Source organism: Acromyrmex echinatior, unplaced genomic scaffold, assembly GCF_024713525.1.
Source record: "Acromyrmex echinatior isolate Ae372 unplaced genomic scaffold, ASM2471352v2 Scaffold24, whole genome shotgun sequence".
NCBI lineage: Eukaryota > Metazoa > Arthropoda > Insecta > Hymenoptera > Formicidae > Acromyrmex > Acromyrmex echinatior.
In genome coordinates, this window is record NW_028259058.1 from 8,751 (window position 1) to 20,401 (window position 11,651).

The 11,651-nt window shown below is 44.0% G+C and overlaps 2 protein-coding genes across 2 annotated transcripts; both read left to right on the forward strand.

Annotated features, from left to right (window-relative positions):
- The first annotated feature begins 6,498 nt into the window (after positions 1-6,498).
- Positions 6,499-7,230, forward strand: LOC147906494 (uncharacterized). The gene has a single exon (XM_087416484.1). It carries the CDS (start codon positions 6,499-6,501, stop codon positions 7,228-7,230), a length of 732 nt encoding a protein of 243 aa, XP_087272610.1.
- Positions 7,231-8,581: 1,351 nt separating this feature from the next.
- LOC147906495 (uncharacterized) lies at positions 8,582-11,651 on the forward strand. The gene is made up of 3 exons (XM_087416485.1): positions 8,582-9,058; positions 9,144-10,744; positions 10,796-11,651. The coding sequence occupies exons 1-3, from the start codon at positions 8,582-8,584 to the stop codon at positions 11,649-11,651; spliced, it is 2,934 nt and encodes a 977-aa protein (XP_087272611.1).

Below are 11,651 nucleotides of genomic sequence, written 5' to 3' on the forward strand. Positions count from 1 at the left end.
CGTTTGAGTTGAGTTGGGTCTTAATCCAATAACTACTGCAATTGCTGTCTTCGATTTTTGTGGTCTACCAGCGATCACTGTTCTTTCACATTGAAATCATATTTTAAATTGTCGAAACATGTCCACAGTTCTAATCGAGGGAGCGTGTGCACCATATGTTTTCTACCAACAAAACGATGACTTTCAACAGATTTTTTTTTGATTAAATAAAAAAAGCAATGCGGGCAGAAATGTATTTTTACAGGCACAAAAAATGACATGATATGACGATAAAACAAAGATGTTATTTGTGGCGGAATCAAGTTGTGAGTGTTGTAGGTAAATGGCAGACGAACAAAATGCGTATGTGTCAAATTAATACGCGCGTACTTTCGCTGGCGGCAATTCTTAGTACACGGAAAAAACTTATGCATACCTGGTATATATATTATATATTTATATATATATATATATTAGTGTTGAAGTAATTCGTAGCGTTTTATGAAAGAAGGTTATTATTCACCATTGAGCATAAAAAATACATCATGAAAGTACTTCCCATCTCTGGTAAAAACGCTACGAATAATTACAAACACCCTATATATATATATAAAGTATCATGGAAAAAAGATGTACATTATGTAAGCAGTGTCATACTCATTTATTGATACTATACTATTATTACCTAAAATGGCATTGGATGTAAGGAAAAAGTGTTACTACAGCTCCGTATCGATATAACTATTAATTAAAAATCGGTATTTTATGTATATTACAGACTTTTATTACTGATATATATTGGAACCCGGCTTACATTGCATATGTATATAATACAATCGTATTTCTAAGGTCCGATTCTACAAATATAAGATTAACTTCAATTATGTTTATTTTTTTCTCTATTCTAAAATTGGAAAATTGTCCAAAATAAATCTTACATTTGTGGAACCGACTCTAACGTCCCTGTTAAGACGATAATGTAGGAAACGAAATAAAATATCGATAATTAATCGATCGAATTTCCTGCATGATCATATTAACTTCAGAGGGCGTAAGCATCTTATACATTGGAAATAAAAACCTGTAATATCGACTTTGATCAACTTCGGCCTTCGCTTCAGCATCCCCTTAAGGGGATTTTTTTCCAATCATGCAGGAAAGTCGATCGATTAATTATCGATTATTATTCCGATATTTTTATTCCGTTTCCTACATTACCATCTTAACAGGGACGTGTATTAGGGTTGGTTCCACAATGTAAGATTTATTTTGGAAAATTTTCCAATTTTAGAATTGAAAAAAAAATAAATATAATTGAAGTTAATCTTATGTTTGTAGAATCGGACCTTAGAAATTTAGTTGCATTATATACATATTTAGTTGTATTATGTACACATGCAGTGTAGGCCGTGTTCCAATATACCGGGTGTCTCAGAGCACCCGTACCACCCTTTTAAAAGGTAGGGATGTGTTTGTACAAAAAAATGGTTCAGACAAAATTTGCAGGATTTCGGGAGATCTATCTGATGGTGACCTTGAATTTGACCTTGAGGTCGACCTTGGGCATAACTCAAGGTCAAAGTACCGTTTTACAAATGTAAACCCTTATTCATGACATCACAAATGAAAATAGCGGAAAATTTTACGTCCGAATACGTTATCAAGCCTAGGTCAAAATTACCCTTAAAGGTCATGTGGAGGTCAAGTTACTTTTAGAGTACCCGTACCAACCTAAAAGATATGGATGTGTTTGTACAAAAAATAGTTCAAACAATACTAGGTATTTACATAGCTATGATGCATCCATCTGCTGGTGAATTTGAATTCTACCTTTAGATTCATTTGTAGTCGTGTACATCGATTTTTAAAGATTCCTAATTATCAAGATCTTGAACAGTCGATGCCGCCTGTGTCAGCGTTACCCAAGATGTACCACGTGGAGGTCACAAGGTCGGACTTACACCTCGTCGGGGTGCTTTTTTAAAGTGGTTCCCCTTGCCGTCACCTTTGTTCGTACGCATGTGTTCAGTCTAAATTTTCGAAGTGTCCTCCACGTGCATGTATGCAGGCTGTTATTCTTCGTTGAAAATCATCCGTCACCCGACGAATTTCGACAGGATCTAGAGACTGAATGGCTTCTCGAATTCTGTTCTTCATGTCTTCTGAAGTCGTAGGTCGTTCGCGGTATACGAGGTCTTTTATTCTTCCCCACAAATAAAAATCCAAAATTGTAAGATCCGGTGATCGTGGTGGCCAGTTATGTGGACCATATTTACCTATCCATTGGCCGCGAAATATGCGGTTCAGTTGTTGACGAGCAATGACAGACGTGTGGGCTGGACATCCATCCTGTTGAAACCACATATTTAGACGTAGTTGAAGTGGAATATCTTCAAGTAAACGTGGGAGTTCGTTTTCGAATAAATCGACTAAACTGAATTAAACTACACTAAACTAAACTAAACTGAACTGAACTGAACTCAACTAAACTGAACTGAACTAAACTTACTTGTTTGTTTTGCTTTTCTCCCTTTGCTCGCTTAAGAGTTTTATAAACTGTCGGTTTTTTTTTTTAGGTGCGTTTTATACCTAGGTAGGTAGGTACTTAGGTACTTCAATATTTGGGGATTATTATTCATTTATAGGTAGATATGTCTTACTCAAGCGAAGAAGCTGCGTTAATGTTGTCGGTTTTGGGTAGGGCTGGAAGTTTTCGCGAAGCTGAAAGAATGTGGCGAAATGAATATCCCGATCGTACACCGCATTCGCGCAATGTTTTCAGTCGTTTGCAACGGCGGATAATTCAAAAAGGTATCGTCCAATCGGATTATAATAAAGGAATGCAAATTCATCGTCCGCTTCGTGCAGTACGGGCACCTGATATAATTGCTTCTGCTCTTGTAAATCCTACCGATTCTTTAAGAAGACGAGAAAGAGATAGTGGAATAAGTAGAAGCATTATCAGTAGAATTTTGCGAGAAAATTCATTTCATCCATATCGAATGTCACTTCACCAGGCCATGACATTGGACGATCATAGACAAAGACTGATATTCTGTAATTGGATTACTCAACAATTACCTACTTTCCATAGAAGTATCTTGTTTTCTGATGAGTGCACCTTCAAAAGTGACGGCGAAGTGAACACACATAATCTCCGTTATTGGGCGCAAGAGAATCCACATTGGTATCGAGAAATCGATCAACGTATCTGGAAAGTCAATGTTTGGTACGGAATTGTTGATACGTATATCGTCGGACCATTTTTCTTTGAAGAAAATCTAAACCGTTTTCTGTATGTCGATTTACTCGAAAACGAACTCCCACGTTTACTTGAAGATATTCCACTTCAACTACGTCTAAATATGTGGTTTCAACAGGATGGATGTCCAGCCCACACGTCTGTCATTGCTCGTCAACAACTGAACCGCATATTTCGCGGCCAATGGATAGGTAAATATGGTCCACATAACTGGCCACCACGATCACCGGATCTTACAATTTTGGATTTTTATTTGTGGGGAAGAATAAAAGACCTCGTATACCGCGAACGACCTACGACTTCAGAAGACATGAAGAATAGAATTCGAGAAGCCATTCAGTCTCTAGATCCTGTCGAAATTCGTCGGGTGACGGATGATTTTCAACGAAGAATAACAGCCTGCATACATGCACGTGGAGGACACTTCGAAAATCTAGACAGAACACATGCGTACGAACAAAGGTGACGGCAAGGGGAACCACCTTAAAAAGCACCCCGACGAGGTGTAAGTCCGACCTTGTGACCTCCACGTGGTACATCTTGGGTAACGCTGACACAGGCGGCATCGACTGTTCAAGATCTTGATAATTAGGAATCTTTAAAAATCGATGTACACGACTACAAATGAATCTAAAGGTAGAATTCAAATTCACCAGCAGATGGATGCATCATAGCTATGTAAATACCTAGTATTGTTTGAACTATTTTTTGTACAAACACATCCATATCTTTTAGGTTGGTTACGGGTGCTCTAAAAGTAACTTGACCTCCACATGACCTTTAAGGGTAATTTTGACCTAGGCTTGATAACGTATTCCGACGTAAAATTTTCCGCTATTTTCATTTGTGATGTCATGAATAAGGGTTTACATTTGTAAAACGGTACTTTGACCTTGAGTTATGCCCAAGGTCGACCTCAAGGTCAAATTCAAGGTCACCATCAGATAGATCTCCCGAAATCCTGCAAATTTTGTCTGAACCATTTTTTTGTACGAACACATCCCTACCTTTTAAAAGGGTGGTACGGGTGCTCTGAGACACTCGATATATCACCAGTACTAAAAGTCTGTAATATACATAAAATACAGATTTTTAATTAATAGATATATCGATACGAAGCCGTAATAGCACTTTTTTCTTACATCCAATGCCATTTTAGGTTACGATAATATATTATCATAAATGAATATCATTATATATATATATATATATATATATATATATATATATATATATATGGATATTATACATGCAGATATTCTCTATGTCCCTTTTTATGCAATATTAAAATTGCAATTTTATATTATAATGTGTATAATGATATATAAAATGTAATTCTAACGTTGTATATAAAAAGACATTCATGAATACAAATTACAATTACATTTTATGTGTATTATAATATATGTGTATATACACAATAACACAAAAAATATTATACTATTATTGACATATTAGTGAAGACATGTTAGTGAATTAATGATATATGCAATATTAAAATTATATTTTGGGTACATTATTGTGTATATGTACATTATAATACATATAAAATATAATTATAATTTATATTCACTAATAATGTTTTGTTATATGTTATAACAATGTTAGAATTATCATAATATAAAGTACATACAATTTTCTATATTAGATATATAGTCGACATATTAGTAATGTATAAGTACTATAAATATTTATCTCTTTTTATTAGACAGAATAAAAAGAGTTATGGTACATTATGTATGTGCAATGTCGTATTCATTTATATATATATATATATATATATATATATATATATATATATATATATGAAACAAGTTCCATATATTGACAGTAATATATGTTACATCTTGACTAAACCCTAAATGATATTGATCATAGGAAAAAGTGATACTACAACTGTATTTCGATATTCACTGCGAGTACTGAAAAGACGTAACTATAGATTTTCAGTATTGACAGACATTGACACATGAGCCTATATAATAGCATTTTTCCTGTCGTACAATGTCATTTTAGGTCAGGATGTAATATGTATTAGCTATATATAGTTATATTACACATATAATATACATAGCTATACCATTTTTTGCTATGTTTAATAAAAATATGTAGAAGTTAATCATGTTAAAATATTAGTGATGTACTTAAATATAATACACATATAGGCAATATTGCATATATGTACTATAATGTGTGAATATACATACGTTGCAGATAGAAGTTATCAATGCTAAACTGTTTATGCATTGCCTGTGTTTAAATGTGCAATATTAAAATTGTATACATATATAAAATATATATATATATATATATAGAATGTTTGAGATCGGTAATTCGAAAGAAAAGCAAGAATTCTTTCAGTCCATCGACATTAATTGTCATTGAACGCATGCACAAATTGAGCTCGTGATTTCATCTCAAACATGATTTTAATCCTCGTTAAAATCATCAAATTCGTCGTTCTTTGTTCCTTTTAAAAACAATTCGTTACACGCAAACAAGTTGTCGTTACCGGCAACGGACAATCGAAGGTTCTAGAACAATTCAATTCGCGCACGCGAGCGCCGCGCTCCGACGAATACGTCACGCGCTGTCACCAATCCCACGCACGGATTTTCTGTCGCGCATGACTGTTACGTTGAACGTCGCTAGAAAAGAATCCAAAGCGCCAATCAATTTTGTACACCTAATGCCACGTAATAATTACGATTGTGGCAAATTTTTATTGGATTTTTCCCAAAAGGGAAAGCTCAGGCCGAAAGCAATAAATGCTTCGATCTCGCCGTCCTCCTTCTTACTTCCAAAAAAGTTCTTAGAGTTCTTAGAGTCATAATCTCGCTTCGTAAAATCGCCGTGCTAACCGTTTAGTGAAATCGCTATAAACCGAATCTTTCGAGAAGTGCCGAGAAAATCGCCGAGATTTTCATCACCGTGATTTCAAATTGTATTGGAAAAGTCGACCGAATTCAATATTTTGTTAATCTGATATTTAATTAATTATATTTGTTGAATTTGTAATTGTGCATATTAAAGAAAATTCCTTTGTTAACTTACAAAGAAACTGAGTTCTCTTTACTGTCATGCATCATACCAGCCGTGCGCCGGTCTCTCACTCGAATCTTTTCGCGCGGTGCGCTCTCGCACATTTTCTGGTCCTTCGAGCCGGATTTTCGCCGGCATCCGCAGTGTCGAGTGCATCGCGTCCAGTGCGCGCATTATCAAGAAAAGCAGAGAGAGAAGAAATCGCAGGTGAAAGCATGAGTGACGAAATAGCCGCCTTGCTGACCGCCCAGAGTGACCTCCACGGTCGCATGGCCAGGTCAGTGACCAATTTGAGGAAGATGGGGACAGCCAATATCACCCTCCGCGCTGTCGAAGTCCGCTCGACGCTTCTTGACAAGATATGGGCGGAATTCGAAAATCAACACAAGCTTATTCGAGCGCTTTATAAGGAGGCCTTCGATCTGAGTGAGTACAATACGTCTCAATTTGCCGATTCCGCCGAAAACACGTACGTGCAGCAGCACAGTCTGCTGAACGAGTACCGGACGAAACTCATGACGAAGGAATCGAGTTCAGCCTCCAAAACAGAAGGTAATGTGTCTCCCGGAAAACCATCGCTGCCTCGCCTCAAGATTAGTTCTTTCTCGGGCGCGTTCGAAGACTGGCCTACATTCCGAGACCTCTTCCAATCCATTGTCGGCAGCAATTCATCACTCTCCGCAATCGAGAAATTTCATTATCTGAAAACTTGTCTGGAGGGTCCTGCCAAGGAACTGATTCAACCATTAGCGATGACCGAAGACAACTATCCACGCGCATGGGAGCTGCTAAGCGAGCGGTACGAAAATAAGAGAGAGTTATCTCGCTCCAATTTCTCCAAGTTTACCGCCGTGGCTAAGATGAAGAGCGAAAGTGCGGAGGAGCTCAACCGCGTCTTCAACGCCTTGACCAGGGTAGGACCAGGTCAACGGCCAGGAGAACATTGATAGGCCTATCAACTCTCATGGCTTCGATCTACTAACTCATCTTGCCGTCGAGCTCTTCGATCCAAGAACTCGCCTGGAGTGGGAGTCACTCTCACGCGCCTCGAGCGACATGCCCACTCTTAAAGAGCTAATGAACTTCATAAACCAAAGAGCACTTACTCTTACAGCCGCCAAACCACAATCGCTCAAGGTCTCCGACAACCCGTCGCGATCTGCCAAATCGCATCACGTCAAAAAATACACCGAATCTTCACAATGCGTCCTATGCAAGGGAAAACACAACGTGATGGTATGTGAAGAATTCAAGAAAAAATCCGCGGTCGACCGCAAGGCCGTCGCCGAAACTCACAAGCTGTGCTTTAACTGTCTCGGCTCTCATGCTTTCGCGAAGTGCCATTCGACGAAGACGTGTGCTACGTGCAAGTCTCGTCACCACTCAATGTTACACGACGCGTACGCTTCACCGAAACCTCAAGAAGTCAGCTCACTGTCGGCGGTGCGCCGTGACAACGACCACAAGGCTACCTTGCTCGCAACTGCGCGAGTTTCCGTCGCTGATCGTCACGGCAATCAGCATACCACACGCGTGCTCATCGACCAAGGTTCTGAAATTTCTTTAGTGTCCGAGGCTCTGGTTCAGCGCCTACGCCTGCCACGCTCTCGATCCGCAATCGAAGTCATCGGCATCAGCGGCAAAAGCTCCGGGCTCAGCAGGGGAAGGGTAACGCTCAAGGTGACCTCGTTAACAACAGGGACCGACTTCACCGTCGGAGCCTTTATTCTGCCACGTCTTTCGCTTTACCAAGGCCCTCAAGCAAGGACCCGAATGGAGTGGCCACACCTAAAGGGGCTCCAATTGGCTGATCCAGACTACGCAGCAAATGACCCTATTGAGTTACTTTTTGGAGCGGAAGTATGCTCAATCATTCTCCAGGATGTCCGCAAGGGAGGCCCCCAAGCGCCTATAGCTCAAAAGACACTGCTCGGCTGGATCTTATCGGGAGGTTGCGACCAAGTAACCAACTCAGCACAACGCCACTCGCTTCAGTGCACCGTAGATCACGAGCTGGCCGACCTTGTGCACCGCTTCTGGGAGTAGGAACGAGAAGCGCCTGTCGCACTCATGCCAAAGGAGCAGCAATGCGAAGACATCTTCGCGCTGCAGCATCAACGCACTGCCGAAGGACGATACATCGTGCGACTACCTTTCGCATCTCCGCCGACGACGATGATTGATACGAGAAGATCTGCTGAACGGCTCTTAGTCGCCATGGAGTGACGATGTGAGAGAGACGCACGATTCGGCGATCTCTACCGAGCCTTCCTGAAGGACTACGAGGACCAAGGGCACATGGAATTGGCGCCAGAACCTCCGAATTCCAGCGAAGATCGGTGCTACCTTCCGCATCACGGTGTCCTTCGAGAATCCAGCACCACGACTAAGTTCAGAGTCGTCTTCAACGGATCGCAGCGTACAAGGTCTGGTGAGTCGCTCAATACGCATCTATTAGTTGGGGCTAACTTGCTGCCACCCCTCGCGAACGTACTTCTGCGGTGGCAGTGGCATCGGTACGCGCTAGTGGCTGACATCGAAAAGATGTATCGGCAGATTCTCGTTCATCCCGAAGATCAAAGGCATCAATGCATCCTCTGGAGACACCGCGTTGATGAGCCTATACGCGAGTTCACATTAAAAACTGTCACTTACGGTCTCGCTTGCGCGCCATTTCTCGCCATTCGCACGCTGCGTCAACTCGCCGACGACGACGGACCGCATTTCCCTCGAGGCGCGAGTGCGTTACGACACGACTGCTACGTCGACGATGTCGTGACCGGAGCGCACGAACGACGCTATCGCGCTCCAAGTCGAGCTCCGCAACCTCTGCATGGCGGGCGGGTTTTCTCTCCGAAAGTGGGCCGCCAACTGTCAGGAACTTCTTCGCGACATTCCGACTGAGTTCTGCCTCACCAGAGACTCGCGGTCGTGGGAACAAGAGAATCACTCAACGCTGGGATTGCGCTGGTATCCAACTAGAGACGAATTCGCCTTCTCTGTCCCTCCTCGCACCGTCGTCGCGTTCACCAAGAGAGGTCTGCTGTCGGAGACCGCTCGACTCTTCGACCCGCTCGGATGGCTGGCTCCAGTAACCATTCGAGCTAAAATGCTGATTCAGTCGGCCTGGCTGCAGCAGCTAGAGTGGGACACACCATTGCCGTCAACCATCTCTGAAAAGTGGAAGCGACTCTGGGAAGAACTTCCACTGCTTGAGAAGCTCAGAGTCGGCCGCTGGCTCGGCACCGGCGACACGAGCTCTCAACTCGAATTGCACGGCTTCGCAGACGCGTCCGAAAGAGGTTACGCCGCCGTGGTGTACCTCCGCATCACAACAAACAAGCAAACAAAGACTCTATTATTGACAGCAAAAAGCAAGGTCGCGCCGATCAAACTGGTCTCGCTCCCGCGGCTCGAACTCTGCGCCGCCGTCTTGCTTTCAAGTGTACTCGTGCACGCGCGCTCCGTACTAAACCTAGCAACAACGCCAGTGATCTTGTGGTCAGACTCCAAGGTCACGCTACACTGGATTCGAGGTCACGCCTCCCGCTGGAAAACATACGTGGCTAACCGAGTATCGCAAATCCAGCAGCAACTTCCAGAGGCTCAATGGCGTCACGTCCCGGGCAAGGACAATCCCGCCGACTGCGCCTCCCGGGGACTAACACCACGCGAGCTCCTCAGCCATTCCTTGTGGTGGACGGGTCCCACCTGGTTGTGCGGGAATCCGACGCAATGGCCAAGCGTCAACCTAGAGCCCATCAAGGACGTACCGGAGCGACGGGCCACCACACTCGCGGCGGTCATCAAAAGCAACCACGAGCCGGAAGAACTCCTCAGGTTCTCGGCACTGCACCAATTACTGAAAGTGACTTCCTGGTGCTTGCGTTGGCGTCACCGCAGTCTATCAGTCGGATCCGGAGACAATGAGCTCCAAGGGTCAGCGCTTCTCCCAGCCGAACTCGACGCCGCACTCCTTCAATGGATTCGCATCGTGCAGTCACGTCACTATCAGGAGGAGATGACTGCGCTCGAAAACAAACGCGATCTTGCAAGATCCAGTCATCTTCGGACCCTCAGCCCGTACATGGACGAACACGGAGTCCTGCGAGTCGGAGGACGCCTCAAGCACGCAGCGCTGTCTTTCGACGAGCGACATCCTGTCATCGTGCCTCCAAGGTCATGGCTCACTCGCCTGCTGGTGGAAGCCTACCATCGCCGTACTCTCCACGGAGGAGTTCAGCTGACCCTGGGGTTGCTTCGCCTCCGGTTCTGGATTCCACAAGGCCGAGCGGTGGTCAAGCGATGGCTGCATCAGTGCGTGACATGCACACGGTGGAGGGCTGCCATTCCGCAACCAAAGATGGGAAACCTTCCTCCAGGAAGAGTGACGCCAGCGCGACCATTTCTTCACGTGGGCATCGACTACGCCGGGCCTATTTTCATCAGGACGAGCAAAAGGCGTGGGCACAGCGCTCACAAAGCGTTCATCGCCGTATTTGTTTGTTTTAGCTCCAAGGCCGTTCATCTCGAGGCTGTTTCAGCGTACACCACCGACGCCTTCCTGGCTGCTCTCCGTCGATTCACATCTCGCCGAGGACTGTGCTCAGACATATACTCTGATTGCGGCACCAATTTTTTGGGCGCCGACCGGCAACTTCGAGAAATGCTTCGAGCCTCCTCGGCAGAAGGACAAAAGATCGCACACGTAGCTACATCGGAGGGGATCCATTGGCATTTCAATCCTCCTTCGGCACCTCATTTTGGTGGACTCTGGGAGGCGGCCGTGAAATCGGCTAAGTATCACCTGCGTCGGACCATCGGCGAAACCAGGCTCACCTTCGAGGAAATGAGCACCCTGCTCGCACAAGTGGAGGCATGCCTGAACTCCCGGCCCATGCATGCCCTCTCAGACGACTCCGACGACCTCACGGCTCTGACACCAGGTCACCTGCTCATCGGAGCACCACTGCTGGCCATTCCGGAGCCGTCCTTGTCGGACAAGAAGGAAAATTTTCTTTCCAGGTGGCAACTTATTCAGCGAATGCGAGACCACTTCTGGCAGAGATGGTCACGCGAGTACTTACACACTCTGGCTACCAGACCGAAATGGACCAAGGACGCTTTGCCACCACGCCTTGGATCGCTATGCATCATTCGCTCCGAGCTCTCACCACCAAATAAGTGGCCTCTGGCGCGAATCACGCAGCTACATCCTGGAGACGACGGCGTAGTGCGAGTGGTCACAGTCAAAACCGCCTCATCCGAATTAACCCGTCCTTTGGTCAAATTAGTTTTATTGCCAGACGAGGCTAACGCGTTTATCTCGCACGCTAATGCATCAAATGTAAAGAAGAGCTTGAATTGA